This window comes from Lycorma delicatula, chromosome 12, assembly GCF_047948215.1.
Source record: "Lycorma delicatula isolate Av1 chromosome 12, ASM4794821v1, whole genome shotgun sequence".
Taxonomy (NCBI): Eukaryota; Metazoa; Arthropoda; class Insecta; order Hemiptera; family Fulgoridae; genus Lycorma; species Lycorma delicatula.
In genome coordinates, this window is record NC_134466.1 from 63,509,087 (window position 1) to 63,533,162 (window position 24,076).

The window sequence follows — 24,076 nt, forward strand, 5'->3', positions numbered from 1 at the left end:
CTCATGGAAAGAACATTTAAGTATTACCACACAATCCTCAAATATTTTCTATACTAAGATTATAAAATGTGCCCAAACTTACTTTTTTTAATTATTAAATACATATTATATACTTACAGGTCAAAGTTGTTTTTTCTTAAAATTATTTTTACAAATGGTTTCTGTAAGGAATTGATTGAAAGTATCACCTGTGTTGATTATCACTTGAATTTTGGAGGGTTTTGAATGATTGTGTGGTAAAATGTTCCTTGGGAAGTACTCATTATTATTAAAAAAAAATAATTATGCTTGCATTCAATAAAATTCACAGAGCTCACTGATTGATTACATACATCATGTGCACACTTCATTTGAATTGTGTCAAATTAAATCTATAATTTGTTTTTATATATGAAATTTATTGTTTTAAATAAATTTATTTAATGTGGCAACATTTAGATGATGTAACAAATATAGATTTGTAAGGTATATTTGTGACTGTAAATTATTATAAATTTATTATAAAACAGTTTGCCTATATTGAGCTTTGATTCCAAAGGCTTTTGGGGAATTATAACTTGGTGAAAACTGTAGTGAAAACAATATTAAAAATGTTCCAACATTTCTAATATTGTTTGTTGTAAATTAATCTGTTGAATCTTATACTGGTAACTGAATAATTTTCTATATTTTTTTAATGCTTTTTATGAGGATATGATATTTTTACAATTATAACATAGAGGTTTGGGATGCAGTGTATTGATTTTATTATGAATTTAATGTTTCACATTAAAAGTAATTGAATATTAAAACAATGACAACACAGTTGTAGAACAAGAAAGTCCTACAACTGTGGATTGTTTCTGTGTGGTGGTACCAGCAGCAAAAGTCGGCATTAACTAAGCTAATGCAATTTCACAACTTAACGTAGCGCAAATTTCATTTGTATGGTTGGCAGACTGGTGTAGCCATGAGGCCTAACTCACCAAGTACCAATCAGCCTGGCGATTGAATTCGAGACCCGGCCAGACCCAGTTACATTTTTACACTTTAAATATCATTTAATTGGTTTTTTATTTATATGACACACCAGAAATCTGAAACTTTTATTAATCAGCAACTCACAAAGATATGAATAGTACTGTTCTAGTAATACGAGTAATAAAGGGACTTTACTCTATCCTGATATTTCATGTAAGATTGTTGAATTAATAATAGTTGTTTTTTTTATTAAAAAATTGGAGGATCGTATCTCGCTTTCAAATGAAATAAGTCTAAATGAAGTGCAGCAAAAAATGTGTATATGTAATTTAATAGGCATACAAGGATGTCATGTATCCACATCAGATTTTTTAGTATAATGTTGGTTTTTAGGAGTGACTATGATTCATGTCATATAACCTTCCCCTGAGCTGGCAAGACTGAATCCCGGCAAGGCTTCTCCTTGGGGTTGCCTTGCTTCAGGCTGGCGATAAGACCAAGTCCCGGTTGTGGGAGGGAGCGGCTGGTAACGGCATAGCTGGGCTTGTTACTGCTCCTTTTCCATGACTTGAGGTAAAGGCACCTTCTGGAGCTGTGCTATGCTTAATTGTAGATCCGGCTCCTGGAGGCAGGGGGAAAAAAGAAAAAAAAAGATTACTTACAACTATTGTTGTTCTTTATGTTTATACAAATTTATTATTATGCGATAGATATATTGGGAAGAGCTCAACACACACTACCATATTGTTTTTAGGCAGTCATCCTTTTTTATTATAAAGATAGGTACTCATTTTAATATCTAAAAAATCCTGCAATTTTAATATCTTTCTCCAAACTGTCATTATTATAATAAAAACGGGATGACAAAAGTTTGTATTGAAACCAGTACAGCATGCCTGAAATCTGTGAGCTGGATTTATGGAATTAGCATATCTTCATAAAAGTGGAATATTAAAAATCTAATCAGGTGATCAAGCAAGCTTCATATTTTTAAACAATTCGGTTACAGTTTTCATGAGTTGTAGAGTACAAAAGTTAAGGGTTTCAAGCTTTTTTCTTACACACAAAAAAATGTTACAAAACTTACTAAATTTTTAAACATGCGTTTTTTGGATATTAACTATCCATTAACAAGATTTTAATCTCAAACTTGGGTAAACATTAAATTTACTTATTTATTCAGATAGCAGTTTATATTTTCAAGAAAAGTAATACAGATTTATTAATTGATGTTAAAAGCCTTTCTAGTGAGTTGGATTCACCTCATTGTCATTATAACATTACCTCACCTCACTACTTTCATTCAACAGTGAAGATTCTTTTTTTATAATTTTTTGTTACTGAAAAATATTTTTCTTACATCTGTTTTTATTGCCGTTACACTTTTTTTTTATGACTACAATGAAGTTATTTGTTATAGGTATTAATAAATTCATTAACACGGTTGCAAGGATTGCCATATTTAAATAAGGTGGTTGTTGTTTGGAATTCACCTAGACCGCCATTACTTGATTTACATTGGCCAGATATCGGGGTTCCAGTTCATGTAAGTTATCAATATTTATAAGTAAAGCTTTTGAAAATTTTTATTGTTTAGTAAAAATATTATTATCATATTGATTAATCATGTAATCTGTTCTTGTTAATAAGATCTATTGAAAACGCACAATATTTTGATACATTATTTGAATTATGTTATTTTAAATTATTTTTATTACACAATTAATAAAAATCAGGTTGTGACTTTTATAAAGCGATTTAAAAAAAAAAATATGACTTATTTAGGTATAAATAGTATGGATTTCATATATTCCAATTTATCCATTGTTAATTAGTGTAATCTTATTTATTGCAGTCAAAAATCTAAAAATTTTCAAATTATATTTCTGCATAATTCTTTAATTCTTGTTCCCTGTAATTTTTTGCATTATAAATAAAGTAGTATCGGATGAATTTTTAATAGACATGGAAAATGATTTCAGTAAGTCGTTAACTTTTTTTGTGATTTGATTAAATAATAATTTTGTTTGCTTCAGAGTTCAAATAATACCGTTTACTAGAGGCATCTTAATTTTCTGTTGAAAGTTGATTAGAAGTTAAGTCTAGAGTAAAAATTGGTTTATTAACCAATTTATTTTATTGGTATAAATATTTCATGAATGTTATGATTTAATAATTCGATTTACTTTTCTGGTAGTTAAAGCAACCACTAACAGTTTGAATAATAGATTTGTGCCATATGACGCTATCGAAACTGAAGCTGTTTTGTCTGTGGATGATGATGCACATCTCAGACATTATGAAATTATGTTTGGATTCCGGTAATTTATGTTATTTTGTTACATAACCCTCATTATCTAGTAATTACTAATTGATGTACAGTAAAGGTTTAAAAAGTAAACCTGCTTTATATTTAAAAATAAAAAGCTGACAAAGAGCTGCATAGGTTTTTCCCTTGCTTTGCTTTTGATAGATTTTTATTTCAGATACACCATATGTTTTTTAAATTTTAATGACTTAATTAAGTAATTAGAGTACAATTGCAAAAAAGATAAAAATATTCATAAAAAAATCTTGTTCTGATTTGACCCCCTTGATCAAAATACCTTACAGATTTTGCAGTATTTAAGTTCAATTGAGAAAGAAATAAAAATTCTTAGTAAGATATTTTAGGTCCCAATTGACCTATGACCAAATGAAAATGACCTTGAACTTGAAAAACAAATGAAGTATCAGCAATTAACAAAAAATCCAAAAAATGAATAACCTGTTTTATGATTTCCGTATAAGGAAAGGTTTTAAGTAAAATTTTTCACTATAATATAAAACCTGTTTAATGATATTTGAAGAAAAATAATAAAATGTGAAATTGGGTGCCACCTAACCCACTTGTTGATAGGAATGCTGAAAGAAAATTATGCAGTCCAAAAATTTGATGCCTGTTTTCATGCATAATTTTTGCAATCCACTTAAACAATTTCAGCCGTACCTCAAGTGTTATAAAACGATTTGAAAAGATGAGGTGTCATTTTGTTCACAGTAAAAGACTTAACATTTTATCTAATAAAACGTAATTTGAAAAAGTAATTTTTATGGAATTAGTAATGATTAGAAAAAATTTAATGGCCATCAGAATTGTCATTGAACATTGAAAATGGAACATATTGAAATTTCCAAAGGTAAAATGCTCAGATTTATTTATTTTGTAGGTGTTGGTTGGCTACATGCAACCAAATTTCATTAAAATATCCCAATCCATTCATAAAGCACATATTTTTTACTGGAAAAAACCAAGAATGATGGACAGAGAAAAATGAAACAAGATAGGGCATTTTCCATGTGAATTTTTTTGTTTATTTTGATGTTTTAAATCAGTCCATTTAGTTTGGGCAACACCTCCCAAGACATTCTGTATAACTATTGCTGTAGGTGGAAATAAATATTGCTACCATGATGCCCCCTTGTCCAGTTGTGTTGAAAAGTAGGCCAAAGATGAAATACATATAGTCAAATAATTGTTCCAAATTTCAACTTTTTTGGTCAGCAGTTTTCAAGATATAGGATAGAAATTCTTTAGAAATAATGTTGGGTATCCCCACCCTAAAATCCAATTGACTAAAAAGTTTGGAATTTTAACTAACATAATAAGTACTTTCATCATACTAAAGCTTTATTTTTTATGACCGCTATACAAAAGTAAAAAAATACAAAATTATAAAAATTAACCGTTCGCCTTTTTTAATTTTATCCAAAATTGTATATTATTATCCTGACCTCCATAAGAAAAGACACCTGCTTTGTGATAATCCCAGTCACCACTCAACCCCTTCCGTTCCTAGCCCTGATAGTCCTTACCAGAGGTCGTCTTTTAGACCCTCTAAACCTGATAACACATCATAGTCATCAGTTTGGCATGTCAGGATGACACTGATACAAATGCCTCGGCAGCTATTTCCATCAGTATATTTACACAACTTATTGCCTTTGTATGGGTTCTTCCAACCACAGCCTCCTACTATAATATGTAACCGTCAACTATCAACCTATTCGCAGAAGCGCGATCCCTGCACCTTCCTCTAACTCAAAGTTTCAGACAAAATCTCTTCCCATATCTAACATCAGTTAGACTATGGACTCAGATCATTACTTGATTGAACTTTTACTAAAAATACTATTCTCATACTAACAAAATAAGTGTTGATGACAACGACGACAATTTTGTCCTACAATTCAATTTACTCGAAGTCCTCTTGATTTACTCAAAAAAAAAAAAAAGAAACTAATCACAAATTTATAATGCTACTAATGAAAATATTCCCTATCTCTCTCTATTGTGGTTCACTTTCAGGAGCGAAGTCAATCCTACAACACAGCTCCGTCACCAAGTTCTCCACGCATCCATTCTCATCCTAACTGAATATTTCGGCTAACTGTGGTTCGATACTAAAATAAATACTTGGTTCGATACTTGGTGAAGTAAGCACTCAGGTGAGCCGTTAGCTACCCGTATTGCTATTCTATGTATATATTCATAACAGCATCAGACCTCAGCCATCCTCTGCAGGGCTTAGAATCTCAAGAGCCAGTAACTACGTTCCATTCCCTTTTGGTTTTCTAAATAACATGCAGATTTACACCAACATTGATCTTTGCAAGCTCTAACTACTTTGGTACGTTCAGCTTCATACCTGGGGTATACATATAAGACATGATGCACATCATCAATGGCCCTACATTCTGGACCACAAACCTGAATTAATCAAACCAAATCTGGCCAACCTGTCTCAAAAAGTACCATGTACAGAAAGAAAATATGTAATATGCTGATTGGGGGAAATCTACCTAACAACCTATGTACTTCTAAGGAAAAATACCATGCCTGTAATTGTCATCGGACGATTTAGTTCATATGACCTACCGTAAATGGAAGGTCATCTAATTCTTTTCTGCGCCCAGAGGTATGTTGGCCTACTGACTTGGCATCCTAGTATAGGATGCCTCATATATAGCAGTTTTTTGAGCCATTTTCAAAGAATTTATATTGAGTCAGTCCAGAGATATTAATCAAAATACAGAACAACATATAAGTATATGCATATCTGGAACTTCTTATGGTTTTATTCTTTGTTTTTGTTGACTCGCGGTCATGAAACATCGACATTTACAAAACATACGATTGAAATTTTGGATCAATTTATTTACTTTCAGTTTATAGGTGTAGGTGGTTTACATAAGAAAATAAAAACCATGATGAAATCATAATCGTTTTTATTCCACAAAAAGTTGGCATTTTTGCTTTGACATATATATTATTTATAACTAATAGAAGGAAGTTAAATAAAATATTACCAAAAGGTATACATTCTTTGTTGATTCCTTCACAAGGCAGGAAGCTGTATTCATTTATAATTTAATTATTCCACAACAACTGGAATAGAATCTTTGAAAATAATAGGATAATAGTGAGAATTAAAAACCATTAGTTGAAACTATGTTTAATGGTTTGGGGTCCATATAGATCTCCAAATTTAAACAATTGTTATGGGTGTATTACCTATTTAGAAAAAATTTAGTTCACCCACAAACTATTTTTCTTTTTTTATAAGAACTGATGTGATTTTAAACAACATTTTAAGAGTATAATAAAATGATGATTCAGATTTGGTTGTTTTCTGATGAGTTAAATTACTCTGATGAGTTTTGAACAGTGATTTTTGCTGTTTTAAAAAAACAAGTTATTTAGAGTAATGTATAATATTGGTTCATTTTAAATGAGAGGTTGATTAGATAATGAGTAATATTAAAATGAAGATAAATAATATATCAAAGAAAGGAGGATAAAATAAGATGATTTTAAGACTTATTTCAAACCAAAGCAGAATTTCTGCGTTAATTATATTTTCATATATGTTGTAATTGTTTATCCACATTTCATCGCCTGTTGTGTTTTTTAAGGTTTTACCCTCATTTGACCTATATGACAGCTTCTATCTGATAATGATGGGTTTTTCTTTCTATACTTTAATCATTGTTTAAATTATATTAAAACACAACGCATGTTCTGTTTTTTCTTTTACAAATTCACTTTTTTCACAATTTAACACTTTTTACAACTACTTTTTTATTACAATCATCATAAATTGATGTTAATGGCCATCAAGTTTATTCATTGTCCTTGATGATAATAAATTTGTGTTCATATGTCCTTGTAACAGTTTTGAAAGTTAATGTAGAAAGTTTTTCCCCAATGAAAAACAAAAAATGGCATAATGTAAATGGTTTTTTTTAATACTCTTAATTTTTGATGTTTTTCATCAAGAAAATCTTCACAGAAATACAAAAAATCATCTTATTAAGCCATTATAGAATATTAAGAAAAATCAGTAGCTAATTCAGGTCATGGGAGAAGTTTTTAATAACTCTTTTATTAGTGCCATAAAATATATGAACTTTTTGTTGTATAGAGGTACTTTTTCTTATTCTAATGTTTGTTTAAACAGTACACAACATAATGATGCAAAAATAAGAAAAACGTTTTATATACTTATTTAAGAAGTTAAAGATGTAGTATGATTTGTCAATAAAAATATCATTACAATATCTTCAAATTAAAAACTCCGCCCAGTAATTTTTCTTTCGTTGTAAAAGATTGTTTTGGGAGATTTGGATCACATTGGATTGTATTTTAATCACAGTACTGTAAACATTTTTCTTTATTTTTGTTTGTTTTTTTATTTTATTTTAATAGATTTTAAATAATTACGGATTATATTTGATTAAATAGCGTATGGAGAGAACACAGAGATAGAGTTGTTGGATTTCCAGGCAGATTCCATGCTTTGGATTTGAATCATGGTGGTTGGTTGTACAATACTAACTATTCTTGTGAATTGTCTATGGTACTTACAGGTAAAGTGTATAATATGTATTTAATAATTTAAAAAAGTAAGTTTGGGCACATTTTATAATCTTAGTATAGAAAATATTTGAGGATTGTGTGGTAATACTTAAATATTCTTTCCATGAGAAGATGGTAGATGAAACTTCAGTTACTTTGTAAAATAGCAATGCTAGTTATATTTTAACACTAAGTTTTTTTTGAATTTAGCTTTTATTTTTTCTTTTATTACTTGTATGTCATACACGTACACTATATGATTTTTTAACATGTTAATTGAAGCATTTTAATGAAAAAAAAATCAGTAAGACACTTTTACCACCTTTTTTGAAAAAAGTATGGTATTACTTTCAGGAGTGGGGTGAAAGAAAATTTTCTTTTTGTTTTGGCGTATTAAGAGTACAAAAATATTTATGTAAATTGTGGTTTCCTTACATATTTATTTATAAGCCTATGTATAAAATGTTGTGGCTTGAAAATCTCTGAAACTACTTCATGAATATTTCATTGAAATTTATAAATGCTACAGTAGTTTAACTGAATTTGTGCTTGTGAAAATTTTATGAAGATTGGCTATGTCATTCTTAAATTATGCTCAATTCAAGTGTGATTTTTTATGATACTGCAAGGAGAAACGTTGACTTTCCTTTATCTGCAGTATTTGTTTTTGAGTTGACATATCATGACATATCTTTTAAGTGCTGAAATTTTTAGTTTTTTTTATGTGTAAATATTTTTTGTAGATCAGAGGTTTTTTTTGTAAAATGTTAGATTTGAATTAGTTGATACTTATTCAAAAGGAAACAAAATAAAATAATAAAAAGTTGTTCTTTTTGCACAGAACTGCACAAGAATTTTTTTTTGTAACTGTTTCTGTTAATTTTATTTTGTTTTTGTTTAAGTAGACAAATTGTCCTCGATAATATTGTATGAACAGATTTTAATAACTTTATGAATGTTATGTTCTACCCTTTTGTATAATAATAAAACTAAAATTGTTTATATGTTAAATTTTTCTTTTAAATTTAAAGGTTTTATTTGCAAACTACCTTAAAATATTATTTTTTTTCATTTTTTTCGTTAAGATTTTTTGTATATCTGTTATTATATTCTCTTTCCTTGCCCTAATTTTTCTCTTCCTCGAATAAATGCCATAAAGATTGTGACAGTCACCATCCTGATACCACGTCTGGCGTTACGCTTTCTATAGTCATCAAGGCAGTCACTTCTTTTGGGTCTGGGTAAAGTTCAGACCTCTTATTTGCCGTAAAATGTAATCTAATCTGCAGCCTCTTAGTACAAACGGTTAGGTTTTACGTTTGTTAAAATTAATTACCAAACTTGTAGGATTTTTTTCGCCAGATTTTGAATTAAATTATTTAATCAAGTTCTAAAATCTTATAGAACCATACAATTATAACTTAGTGACTATGTCATAGGTGAGATATATTCAATGTCCTGGTTATATGCGTTTCAAAATAGTTAATTATATCTATGATAAAAAGGGGATCAGTTATCTATGTGCTACTCTGAATAATATTAATAATACATGAAAGTTATTACAATCCATTGTTTCCTGTATTTTTTTTTTTTTTGTTAATGATTAAATTTTATTACTACTTACATTAGCGGGTATATAATTCTTTTGTAAAACTGGTTTCGGACTCAGCCCATCATCAGGTACATGATTTTAAAACTAATAAGAAGCTGATCAACTTATTTATTATAAAATAAAGTGATGTACAGAATATATTGCAATTATAAGTTCATCCAATAACATATTGTTTATATCATAGTAGTATTAATAAACATAGTTTATAATTCTATATATTTATTTTATTTTATTTTATATTCTATAGATATTTATATGTAATGTTTATATAATAATATTATATAAGCATTTTTCAAGTGCGGTAGTCATATTGCACTTGAAAAGTATTTTGTCATTATTATTCTAAATGTATACAAAAAAAAATAAATAAATAAATAATGTGAGATCTTATTACATACAGATTATTATGTACATATAAAACAGAGCAACTTTTCTTCAATATCTATGGTTTCTAATGGTTTGACCTTTTCTAAAAGTTTAATTTTGGCGGCTATCTGTTCTTCTTCTATCAATATTGTAGCTTTCAACCTTTTTTTTTCTTTCTCCAATTTTTTCATTTCTGTTTACATTTTCTTTTTAGAGTTCTATTCTGTTCTTGAAAGAATTGTTGGCTTTTTCTAAAAAAAAATTGTGTAATGATAACAACATTGTCATTTTTAAATAGTTGTACGTACTATAAAAATATTGTAAATCGACTAAAAACATTTATTACTGTGTGTAAAATGATATTAATATATTTTGAATTTATTGCATGTATTGACATTAATTAAAATATAATAATATTGATAAGTAAGAAAAATAAATTCTCAGATTAATTTCTTTATTTTTCCAAAAACCGATTTCCTTTTCCTATTTTATAATATTTGATGTTTGTTTTTAATAGATGATGAAATTACATTTACTGAATCACATCTTTTTTTGTTTGAAAATATCTCCATATTGGTGTTGCTGAACATTGTTAATTTGTTAAAAATTTAAGCAAATTAAATTATATATTTTTATTTAGTAATTTTTAGATATGAACGTAAAAAAAAAGAAAATCGAGTAAGACCTGGGTGTACATCGAAAAGTAGTATTATCAGTTACTACAAACAAACTACCAAAATTCATTATAAATAAAGAAATAATCTGATTAAATTCATATAAATTGAAAATTTTTATAATATAGATGATATTAATAAAATGCCAATTTATAAGTAATAATAAATTTATAAAATTAAAAGAGAAACACTATTTTGTATATTTTAAGTTAATACTAAGACGTATAAATTAAAAAAAAAAAAAAAAAATTAAATCCACCGGGTGTGTCTAGTGGTAAACTCGTTGTCGTAGTCAGCTGATTTTGAAGGTGACAAGTTCTCAGGTTCAAATCCTGATAAAGATAGTTGCTTTTATTCGGATTTGAATAATAGATCCGTGGATACCGGTGTTCTTTGGTGGTTGTGGTTCAATTAACCACACATCTCAGGAATGGTCGGCTTAAGTTTATTGAAGACTATACATTTACCGGTACAATAGTATTTCACCGATAAGCCGCTAATGATTATGTTGATGAGAATAAAAAATAAAAGTAATAAAAAAATGTAATTTAAATTTAATTATTTTTTAAAAAAATTATTAAAAAGTAACAGATTCGATAAATTAATTAACCAATTTATATAGTGTTTCTAATTCTCAAATATTACGGCAGGAATTATTTAAATTAGTAAGTGGAGAGTAAAGTTGTAAAAAAAATTTAGGTAGAAATGACAACAGAAATTTAAAAAAAAACCAAAGTCAAGCTTAGCGGGCGGTATTCCACTCTTCTGTTTGATAGAAAGACTAGACTTGCTTCTCTCCATCACCTTGGGAAGACCTTGTTTTCTAGATCGTAATTTGCAATATCAGTCATCTTTCAAGGCACCAGTTTGACCAATCCCTTCAGCGCAGATGCGGAGATACTATCTGGTCCTGTACTCATTCGATCCTTTAGATTAAGAATCGTTCTGACAACCTCTTCTGTAGAGAAGCGTTTCCTCCCGCATTAAACTACTAAATCATCTCCCACATCTTCTCTTGGGAAGAGCATGGCAATCTGCTCCCTCGCCTGGTCACTTTTGAGGACGGGTAAACGTCTTCCAAATCATTTTGTGGCGATTTGATAGGCACGTCCCCAAGAGTCCTCGTCCAACTCAAAACACATATCTCGCAACTTATTTGCTTTATCTCATTTTATTTCGTAATTTAATGTTCTTATGTTTGTAACTTACTCACAAGCGCAGCATCATCGCCCCTTCTTCTGAGTCGTGGCGTTCGTCGCCTGGAATGCTTCATGCACGTTAAGTTCTTGCTTCATACGCGCGATTGTGTCCGACCACAAATATGCTGGCTGATACCTCCTGTCACCGGAGCTATTTCTTGTATGATGAGATCTTGCATGACTTCAGGTGTTAGTTGTTTCCCGTCCCGTAATCTCCTTGCAGCGTTTATAACTACAGTAGATATCCGCCGCTGTGCCAGTCTTTGAGGTTTAAATCGATCTACTGACCAAAGGGAGGGATCGTTTACCTGGAGGAGCGTGGCACAGTGATCGCTGGCTGTCTCACCTTCTAGGACCATCCAGTTATACTGATTATATGCCCCGTAGATGTATAGATGGAATAGCAACACGTATGGCTAGGGTCAGCCTGGGTGCTTACTTCGCTAAGATTTTGGCATCGAGCCCGGGTTAGCTTAGATATTCGTTATTAGGATGAAAATGGATGTGTGGAGAACTCTGTGATGGAGCTGCGGTGTGGGAGGGTCTAGGAATCGACGTCGCTCCCGAAAGCGAACCAGAGCAGAGAGAAATAGGGTATATTTTCATTAGGGACTTATTAAATTTGGGAATTTATTTTTTGATTTTTAAGTAAATTAAGACAGTTTTTAATAACTTGTATTGTAACATAAAATTGTCGTTGCAATGAACGAATGTGAAGGAACGAATTTCCTGTGTGAATTATGTTCGATATGATTAAGGTGATGCCACGAGTTATTCAAGTAAGCAAGAAGTACTATCGGTGAATTACTGTAAAACTAAAGAGAAAGAGATAATGTTCTAAATTTCATTCGTAAAATGTTGGGGTAGTTTTATTTGTGAACAGCAAAGGCTTTTGCAGTGAAAGAATTTTATACTTGTGTTATCTATTGCACTATTGGTATTAATACAAGACTAGTGATTAAAAGTGTTAAGACTAGCGGTCATACTACATCTTTTGTCAATGAGAGGGAATTCTAGTTTCATTATTCCTTTATCTACCTGTAAATAAATCCTGACGATTACTTTAAATTCTCTTTTGTATGTAATCTCTGTTTATTGTTACTTACGATTATCTGTTTGTTATTGACATGTATAAATATTACTATTATTTACTGTTATTATTATTAGTATTACTCTGATTATTATTGATTGTAGTTGCGTTTACTATGATTAATATTTGTTTATTTACTATTTTTCATTAATTGTTTTATTATTGTCGTTCATATTATTACCATCGTCATTATTATTGATTTGTCTTGTTTTACTTATATTTTTAAACCAATAAACTGTAATTATATAAACATTCAAAATGTCAGTCTCTCAATATCCTGATCGATCCGCGAACATGCGGCAATATTTATATATTATAGGGTGATCTTAAATAATGAAAATGACTTCATTTTTCCAAAGTAAGCTATACTAAGTTATAGAAAGAATTTTGGATCTGCATTATTTCTTTCTGGGTGTGTTTGAAATTTTTTTACACCACTTTGGATCGGCCATATTGAATCAACTTTTTGTTTTGTAAATTGGAAGGTGGACATGTGATATAAGATTTTAATATAGAGTTTTACGAGAAAAGCGATGGTGAAAACCGTTTCCTGATTTCGTTTTTGAGTTATAAGCAATCAAATTTTCGAAAACGAAAAATCGCGGTAATAATAAAACGAGTTTAAAACGCCTAATAGTAACTTTTTTATTTCCTATTACCTTCAGAATTTCATCCAATAACAAAATTTAAACAAAACAGATTAAATTTTTGATATTGGATAAATAAAGTTATATTGGATAAATAAAAGTTTAAACGACTTTAAACTTTTTGTTGTAAACAAAAATGTTTTGTTAAAAAAAGGTTTTTGTTAAAACAAAGACAAAACAAGAACTTTTGAATTAATGCCCCAAACACTAATAATAACAGTTTTCGCATTTAAAAAAAAAGTTTGATTTAATCTGGAGGATTCAAGATGGCGGGCAAAAATTTCAAACACAACAAAAAGTCATAATTTAGTAATTATTAAAGATGTATTTTTTCAGTTGAATGGATTCAGTTATCTCCTAGTATCCTTGAGTTTTGAAAAATGAAGCCCTTTCCTTGTATCAAAATATCACCCTCAGAGGGTGATATTTTCACCCTCTGTGTGTATGTGTGTGTGTATCATATATATATATATATATATATATATATATATATATGAAACAGGTAGCTTTGTAACGGTCACAAGACAAATCGAAGTACTGAAAGAAATAGCAGAAAAAATAGGACTCCAAAAATCCGTTGAGAAAACAAAATTTATATCAAACAGAAAACAAACCCCGTCAAAAATTACTACGAAATATGGACAAATAAATAGAGTCCACATTTTTAAATACGTAGAAAAAATTATGCAGGCCATCAGGTCAGAGAAAGAAGCGTAGCAGTACAAACTACAGAAACTTAAAAGAGCATTTTGGACGACCGGAAACATTTATAACAAAAAATGCTTGTCAAAACAAACAAATAATGATTAGACTGTTTAATACGGTGATTAAACCCAAAGTCTTATATGTTTGTGAAACACTGGTAATTAACAAGAAAGGAGAACTAGAGGAAACAAGAACGGAAAGTAATAAAGAAAATCCTTGGAGCAAAAGTGACTAAGATCAAGAAAAGAACCCGGAAAACTTTCTGATATAGTAAAGGACATGAGGAAGAGAAGGCTGAAATTTTACGGACACATACAGAGACTTCCACCAACCCGCCTGACCAGAAGAATTCTAGAATACACTGAATCAATCAAGAACATTCCGTGGAACACAGAAATCCAAAATGAACTACAGAAAGCTGGAATCACATCAAACGATATAAATGATAGAAATATCTACGAACATTAAATATACAAGTGGAAGCTGGTGAATCAGGGGGAAGAGAAAAAGAGAACTGGTACAAAGTGGACAGAAGAAAGAAAGCATGAGCATAGTCAAAAAATGAAACTCTATTCGGCAACCAAGAAGGACGAAGAAAACAGATCACACTAAGTGAAATTGCCTCGTGTAGTCCTGGCAGCGCTCGGACACATAATAATAGTAATAATACACACACACACATATATATATACATAGATTCAATGTTTCACGAGGAAACCGATATACTTCACACATGTGTATAATGAAAAAAGTTCACATATACATAGATCTGGAAATGCGTTGTTTAGCGAATTACGGCTAGTGAGAGATTTCATTCGGAATTCAGCTCCCCCCCGTAAAATGAAGTCGTACTGAAATTTTTAGGACGTTAATTGAGAGGCGAAATTAATTTTTTCCTATGGTTTTTTATCTAAAAAATTGAATAAAATAAATTTCAGAATTGTATCTCCAGTAGTTTTCATTATATCCGAAATACAATTGAGAAATTTGTTATCTGAAACCATTTTTTTAGGTTTACAATGCAATAACTTTGTTAAATTATTAATAAATGCTTAAAATTTGTTAACAAAGCTTGTAGAGAATTTAATTCTAAAATTAGTAATGTAAATAAAACAAATAAAAATCAAATTTTACTGAAGAAGAAACAGAACTAGTAATTCAAATATGTATATATATATATGTATATAATGTTCTTCCTTTCCTTCTCTCTCTCAGCAGCACATACAATATAATTCGCTTTCTCTCTTCTAAATATTATTTTATCTTTTTATTTTTTTTTAATTTTATTAAATAAATTTGATTAAAACTAACGTTATTTGGAGGAAAACTGATAAAATCAATATCAAAACATATAATAATGAAATATTATCTACATAGTTTTTTCATATATTTTATTTTAACAACGGTGACGCACGCAGGAAATTATAATTATTTTCAAACCGTACATTTATTTAATACAATATCTTTTATTGTTATACACTGATTTATATTGTAAGGATTACTCCACAATATTTTTAAAACAGAAAAAATTCACTTCTGAATTTAAAAAATATGAAATCTTTATTCATAATTATATTTATGCATATAATGTTATTTAAATCACTGTTTTGTTTATGGGAACAAAATCTTGTAAGTTTATTTATAATATTTTTAAATTAACATAACTAATTTATCCATAACTGGTTAATTTTTATAATCTTTTATAGAAGCCAAGTCCGGACTGTATGGTGGGTGATCAAACACTTCCCCACGAAAACGCTGCAGGAGCTTCTTTGTTGCAACTGCAGTGTACGGCCGACGATTGTCATGGAGAAAGACATTCCTCTCCGCTTATTCTTATTCACCCACCATACATCCCCGAATTGGCTCGACCCGATTTTCACCTCTGCTCTCATGAAACGCTGGCTAGGGGGACAACATTTTGGCACAGACATCGAGCTGCAGACCGGCGTAGAAACACAGCTGAAAACACAGGCGGCTCCGTTCTATGACGTGGCTATTGGAAATTTGGTACCACGCTACGACAAATGTCTATTTCGTGACCGATCGGACTTTGAAAAAATAACCCTCGTGTGTATATATATATAATTGTATATGTAGTAGAGGAGATATGCCGGTCGAAACAAAACTTTAATGAATTTTGAACTGTGAATGTCTATAACTTGTGTGAGCTGGGTTTTAACCGAACAATGTGAATATATAAAAACCAATTTCTAGATTTTTTTAAATTCCAAGTTTCAAGGGTTAAAAAAAATGTTTTTTGAATTCCTGTTATTTTTTCTTATTTCTCGGTAACAAATGAAGAAATCAATCTGATTTTTGGTGAGTGTAATCTTCACATCAATAAACCAATTTGTAGTTTTTTGAAATTCGATCTTTAAAGGTGATAAGAAAGGTAGAAAAAAAGTTTGAACAATGACTGTAAATTTTTTCAATTCCGGCTATAGTAAACGAGATATTCGGTAGATTTGGACTTGCAAATACTCTTAAGACAAATATTTAAAAACCATTTTCGGGTTTTTTTTTAAATTTCGTTTTTTTAAGGGGGCGACGGTGGCTTAACCAACGCAGCCACTGCCTTCGTTAGTTTATGTGTGATTAGCTGTACCTGTATCCGGTTACTTGACTAAAAAACATAAAATAAAAAATTGACCGCTACCTGAAATCCGAGTAACTATATAGCGCAAGCGAAGCTGTGACAGGGAGCTAGTTAATACATTAAAAAAATGAATAAATGAAATTATATGAATTTTAATTTTTATATAACGTTTAATAAGAATTTCCGTCTTATAATAGATTTCCAAACATATGATTTTCACTGTAAAAGGAATTATTATTTTTAAATTGTCGAATTATTTATTGATTGCAGGGTCCATACGATGTTCTGTTTAAAAATGTATCCGAGTGCAAAAACATGGGAAAACGTTCAATTACATACGGAACAGAAATACAGAAAATAAATAAAACTTATTATTTGTATACAAATAATGTCACTTTGAATATTGAAGTAACTAATAATAATCAACCGGTAAGTTGAATAAGTTCTTAATTGATTTCATTCTATAATTAGATCTAAATAAAATGGAAGTCTCATCCGTTGTTCAGTGACCTATTTTCTTCTCGTATAGTAATATTTTATTATAAGCGATCTTAACAGAATCAGCTGCCGTTGTAAGTTAATCGCGAAAATATTCAAAGATGATATCAAATGAAAACTTCTATAATTAATTCCGGATATACAACAATCATGTTACAATGTCATAGTAGAACTTACAACCCAGAAAAATAAAGGAGAAAAGTTAAAAATGAAACGATGAAATAATTGACTGCACCGAATATTAAACGGTCAGCAATGCAATTATCGTTGAAATGTAATTACTTCGACAGGTAAGATAAACACTAGCAATTTAATACTGTATATTATTACTTAATCCGTAGATAATTTACCTAACGAAATTAGTAATTCAGGAATTGAAAATAAAGGATATGTCCGCTTTCTTAATTTGTTGCTTTACGCCATCTATCCGGCCATTTTAAGGCTGTGACATATAAAGAATGTGAATAACATAAGTCATTGATCACTTTTGCTTTCTCTAAATACCGTTAAATATTCATCTTATTTGTGGTTAACGTAGCAAAGTATCATTATTTTAATACTTAGCATATAGGTTCGATTAAATGAAGAAGAAAATAGAAACTCGGCACAGGACGTTTTTTATTTTTCATAACAAGCCTTCTTAATATAAATGTGTTATGTTTTCAAAAGTGATTTTTTAGTTGTTCAAGGTTGCCTACTCTACCATCACAGTTACGGAAGTTAAAATACGTAAAAATATACATTAAAAACAAGATGACGTAAGCAATGTGTTACAAATACAAAGTGTTTCTAAAATGGTGGCCGGTTACCCTTTTTCGGGTTCTACGAAATTTTGTGGCTAACCTGATCTATAGTTACTATTTAATACCTCCCTGTATAAAAAGTGATCAAATTTTGTCTGTTCGTTTATTAATTTATTATTATTACTTAAATATATATTGGTTTTTTCAAAAATATTAATATTATGTATATTATTAGAGTAATCGAGTATATCCATAAAATTGTCTGGATCATAATTATGGTTTTTTTTTAAATAATATATGACCTTTGTTTTACAATTTAGATGCTCTTTATTCTTATTGAAAATGAACGATTGGTCATGCCGATGTACTTTAAACTGCAATCCACACATTTCAAACTATATATACCTTGTTTTTCTAAATTGATTTTGTTATTGGTTTTTATTGTTTTTGAAGGATCTACATTATTTATATATTTTATTATTTTGTTGTTAGTTACGTAGGCACTACTTAATCCGAAATGATTCAAATAATTTTTTTATTATTTATATTATATTGAATTTTAGTGTAATTATTTATTATTAGTAGTTAATTTCATTTTATCTTTTATGTATAATTTGTGTTTTATTTTATTACATAATTTGTCTATTAAACTTTTATTATATCCTCTGTTTGTAGTAATGTATTTAATATTATTTATTTCATTTTTTTTAACTTTATGTTATAATTTTTTAATATTTCTCTTTATGATGTTTTCATCATTATAATAGTTTTTTTTTTTTTTTTTTAATTATAGCTGAGAATTATTGCAAAATCTAAAACTAAGAAATCAAGCAAATGGAGCGTTTTCGTGGATGTAACAGGGAAAGCTTGTGATATGATTGAAACATATGCTAAAGATATTGCAACGAATTTTTTTTTGGCAGCTGGTGTAGAATATAAATGTCCGATTAAAAAGGTGAGATATCAATTCACTTTTTTTCTTTTTTTTATATCCCTACATCCTCGTGCCGGACATCCAATTAAGTATACTCGGCCTGGGGGCGTGTCCTTTAACACAAAGGAGGCCTCCCCACCCACCGGCTAAAAATCCGGCACGGCAAGTCGGCCCCCTCGATTGGATCTTCTGTTGCCCACCTCGAATCCCTAGCGGACGGTAACCAGGCCCGACTATGTCGTTCCAAGCCTGCCCGCCAGAGACCGGGTCTCGGTAATTAGCATTGCTTGCCTCTAACCACGGGAAGGGGAAGGACCAGGTCCGGATCTAGTATTCAAATCCGTGTAAAAATAACTGGCTTTACTAGGACTAGAACGCTGGAATTCTCGACTTCCAAATCAGCTGATTTGGGAAGACGCGTTCACCACTAGACCAACATGGTGGGTTGAACTCTGACATAATCTAGAACCCTCTTCTCCGCCACCTTGGCGGTGGGGACTTCAGTCGAGAAGGTCTCAAACTTCCTCCCTAAAATTGACTTAATTTCTTTTATGTACTCTTTTCTATTCTGCGCGTAAACAGAGATTTATTTACAAAATTATATTTTCAAAGATTTCATAAAGTAATCAAAAGGAATATTAATCTAATCCTAAATAATTTTTCTTTTAACTTAAGCAATTTCATTCCTCAACTTAAATTCATAAAAAAAGGCCCAAATATTGCAAGACTGGACGAAAGTTTTTTTTTTCAATTCATTAATTAACAGTGATATTTTTATTTTCATAATAAACATTTAAATACAAGTTACCTAAAAAAAATGTCCGTTTTTTTTTAATTTTAAAACCCTACACTGATAGACAAAAAAAATTGTTTAATATTTCGTTAGGTGTGATATCATTTAGTGAATTGCTTTTTTACGTAAATTAGAGATCTGTATATACAATTTATACACCCTTAGTTTTAAATGAATTACACTTCAAAAAAATATAAGGGAAAATATAGTTAAATGCTGTAAATTTTATAATTTTGCATGGCTATACCCGTGTTAGAATGATTTCCCTGATGCTTTTCTTTTATAAATAGCCTCAGGCACACCCAGAATTAATGTCCAACAGTAGTCGGCTCGCATATTAGTATTCCATTTCACTTTATAGCGGCTTTCCATCACCGAAATGTATTGGTCGAAACGTTCACAGTGTTCATCACTTACGTCCCCGAGGTTGTCCGGGAAAAACTCCAGATGAGTGGAGGAAATGTATTTTCAAAGACATTACATCCCATAACTCTGTATGAAGTAAGAAGTTGATTAACAGTATCGTGGTAATTGTCGGATTTTGGTTTGCCGAAACAACTTTTGCAAACGTCTTTAAATGAAGCCCAAGCTGCACTTTCTACATTATTTAACATTGAGTTAAATACATTATCTTTTTACCAACTCTTCTATGTGAGAATCAACAGCTTTCCTTCTTTAATTTTTCCTTCATTTACGTTCGGAAATTTCTGCCTGATGTACAAAAATTCGGGACTATCGTTCTTCATTGGATTTACATAATTTTTCATTACTCCTAGCTTGATATGGAGAGGGGTAAATATTTTTTTGGGTCCAACAAAGTGCTCATGAATAATATTTTTCCCATTTGGAGTTTTCTCGTTTCTTCCACTCTTTGGTAACATAATGTTTATCCCTAGCTCGGCTGTCCCAATCGCACAGAAAACACATGTACTTAGTTTAGTCTTACTGCATGCCTAACAAAATAGTTATAACTTTCAAATCACCACATATGTTCCAGCTATGTTTTTTGTAATTTATTTTTTCAATAAAACTTTCGTTACATCGTATGTCTCTTTCAAATTAATACCATAAGCGATTGGTATCAAAGAATATTTGTTACCGTTGTGTAGTAGAACCACTTGTAAATGAATTTATGAAAAAAAAAACTCCCAGTCCTCAGGTTTATGAACTTGTCCTAAGTGCAACATAAGCTCATCAATATCTTTGCAATAAACCAGATTATTTTCATCAATAAAGTTTTGAGAAAGTTCTTTTTGTCGGTTTCGAAAGCCTGAAATTTTTGTATTTTATTTAAAAGTAAATTCCAACCTTGCAGTCTTGATTCTAACAATTCACCTCGATTTTTTGTTGTTGATAAATTTAAATCCCTAACCAAGTCATTTCACCTTGTGACATAAGATGTGGTTTATTGGAAGATAATTCAAATTCAAAATCATTGTTGTCTTCTTCAGTACTGCCTGATTCTACATCGCTGCTTGCGTGACGCTGCCAGCGTCGGATTTTTGTTTGGTGGAACGAATTCATGGGCAGCCATGAAGTTGGGGAAGATACTGTAAAAGGGTTGTCCGTAGTGCAGTAGGTCGGTCAGTTATTGTGTGCGGTGGAGTTTGATTCACTTCTGCGGCTGAGGTTGCTCAGCGGGTGTCGAATCGTGGCATATGCTGACGATGGTCTCCTGCTGGATGAGGGAGGCTGAATTCCAAGCCGCTCGAGCGTGCAGGATATACGAGCTGGATATACACCAACATAAGACGTCGTTTAGCTCGGAGAAGACCACGATGATGCTCCTCAAAGACCGTTTGGCTGTGAGGCGGTCAGTCAGCGTATCGATGTCTCGAACACGAAAAAAATATATTCTAAGTCCTCAAAGAGACAATTATAACGGGGATCAGTTTTTCTAATTTTTAGACTTCCATTTCGTCCAAGACCAAAATCCCCCCCGGATCTACATTGATCCATGCCTCCGCTATCTCCTGACCCCAAATCCACAAAAAAACCCAAACTTTCCCCCTCCCAAAAATTCTTTGCCAGGTCAAATCTTTCCGTTTCTTGGCGTTTCCCACCATTTCTGACCTATGCGACCCTGTCCCAAAATAACCTACCCAAAAAAAAAGTGAAACGCCTGGAAACGGAAGGAATAGGCCTGGCGAAGATTTGTTTGAGTGGGGGTAATTTTTGGGTTTTTTTGGATTTGGAGTCAGGAGGTAGCAGAGTCCCGGATCGGTGGAGATCCGGGGGGGAGGGGTTTGGTCTGAGACGAACAGGAAGTCAGAAAAATTAGAAAAAGTGATACCCCTTATAGTTTAGTCTTTGTGAGGACTTATATATTTCGTGTTCGAGACGCCGACTTGTCGCATGATCGTTACCTTGATTATCCTGCATGCTTCACTTGCTTGGAATTCAACCTCCGCCCACGAGCCTCCTTCGACCAGCAGGAGTCCACCATTAGCCAAGTTTTTGTCTTCCAGATAAGTTTAACTATTTAAAGGCGTCAATCTGAGGGCATGTAGTTTACTGACTTCTTTTCGTGTAAGGCCAAAGAATTTGTAGATGTTCAACGTTGTTAAAAATGTCGCCAGTTTGAACACACAGCTGAACTGTATAATAATGTGGTGGTAGTGTGCTTCCACTTTGGGGATGAAGGTCATAAACCAGAGGAGTATCCTAAGAAGTCGGAGGGCCCGACTTGTGTTAACTGCAGACGTCTTCGGAAGGACCGTAAGTACTCTGTGAATAGTAAGTATTGCGCGCGTTTTAAGCGGGTTCCCATAATGTATTACATTATCTATTGGTTATTTATTAGATATTTATATAATTTATTTTTTACTTCTCAGTGCATTTTTATATTTGTTAATATATTATATTTTTTTGTTTAAAATTCTGAATTTGATTTAATTCTTATTTTTTTACTTTTTAGAGGGTTTTTCTAATTTGTTTACTTTTTTTATTAATGTTAATATTAGTTAAACAAAAGCCGTTTTAAAAAATAATTTTTTATATGTAATCAAATATATTTTTGTAATTTTTTTTGTATTTTGTTTAATGTTACCGTTAATATAGTAATAATGTACTTAAAATAGTTAAGGAATTGGAAACAAAAAAAAAATGAGAATTTCAAAAATCTATAATAAATCTTCTCTTTTTTATTTAAAAAAATTCAAATCTAAGCCAAAGTTAAAAACCGAAAAAGATTTTTAATTTTAAAATAATATTTTTGATTATAAAGAGGAAAAAAAGTGCGGTTTAGGTTTGAACAAATACGATAATTGGTTAAAATGTAATTAACGTTACGCAAAGGAAAAAACAAAAAATTTAAGTATTTAAATTAAGAATTAATTGAATTTAAAATTACAAAATGGGTATTTAATATGCAGTCGTAACTACTTTTACTATACTCTTTTTTACATGTTCTATGGATTTAATCTGGTGCTTGGCTACATTTTTGTGACTGTTTTTCTTAATTTTTTTTATATTTTTCTTTTTTACAGGGAACATACCAAATAAAAAATTTTGTAATCAATTTGAATAGGCTAGCAAACGTTCCAGTACTTCCATATGGTGATGGGACAGCGGAAATTTCATTATATTCTTTAAAAAGAAATCGAAAAGTTTTGGAATCATGCTACAAGCTCTGGGCTGAAATAGCACCAAAAGTTAAGTAAACTGAGAATGAGTGTCGATTTCAAATTAAACAATAAAAATGAACACGTGGAAGTATTTTTCTCATCAAAGTAATATTTTTCTTAAAGTTATATTTCATAATAAATTTTGTATTAATTGAAAAATTACAAGCACTTGTATTTTTATTCTATTCGCACGTTTTTTTTTAATCAATTTAATCAATAAATATTTAATTATGATATTACCGGATTTAAATTATTTTTGTAATTATAATTTCCTAGTTGTTATAATTTTCTTATAATAATAGCAAAGTATCGATTCAAAAGTTTAATATTTTTTAATTAATGTTTACGCCATTCTGGCATAAAGTTTTTCATTATTTTCTACAAATTCCAAGCTCGGGTGGGTCCCGTTGTTTTGTTACAAGGAATGTTTAAATCTCACTTCGTTTTGTATTTCTGGGTTTGTAAAGTCCACCTGTTTCTATTATTGTTCTTGTGTTCGACCCTCCCACCATCATCCCCTTAGCGACCGCGTCCATTCTTCTATCGAGTTATTTCTGACTACCCTTTTCATACACCCGTTATTTTTTCGTCCCCTTACTAATACAGGCACACATCTCTTGTCTTTTACACACACTCTCTCCTGTACACTACCTGGATCTGGTTACCCCCGTTTTCTTTCGCCATCTTTTCGGCTGAGTAAATCCAACATCTCACCAGTGCAGTCGCCTAGGG

At 30.7% G+C, this 24,076-nt stretch overlaps 1 protein-coding gene across 5 annotated transcripts in view; it reads left to right on the forward strand.

Annotated features, from left to right (window-relative positions):
- The window catches only part of LOC142333119 (uncharacterized), a 50,648-nt gene extending 27,046 nt beyond the window's left edge, over window positions 1–23,602 (forward strand). For 2 of the 5 annotated variants that reach the window (XM_075380041.1, XM_075380042.1), the window contains exons 2-6: window positions 2,381–2,506; window positions 7,745–7,869; window positions 17,021–17,179; window positions 18,785–18,946; window positions 23,207–23,600. In XM_075380041.1, coding sequence (XP_075236156.1) covers window positions 7,813–7,869; window positions 17,021–17,179; window positions 18,785–18,946; window positions 23,207–23,380 — 552 coding nt within the window. In that variant the 5' untranslated portion in view covers window positions 2,381–2,506; window positions 7,745–7,812 and the 3' untranslated portion in view covers window positions 23,381–23,600. Of the gene's footprint in view, window positions 1–2,380; window positions 2,507–5,308; window positions 5,449–7,744; window positions 7,870–15,636; window positions 15,781–17,020; window positions 17,180–18,784; window positions 18,947–23,206 lie in introns of those variants that run through there. The other 3 variants (XM_075380043.1, XM_075380040.1, XM_075380044.1) reach the window with 3 other exon arrangements.
- Window positions 23,603–24,076: the final 474 nt, after the last annotated feature.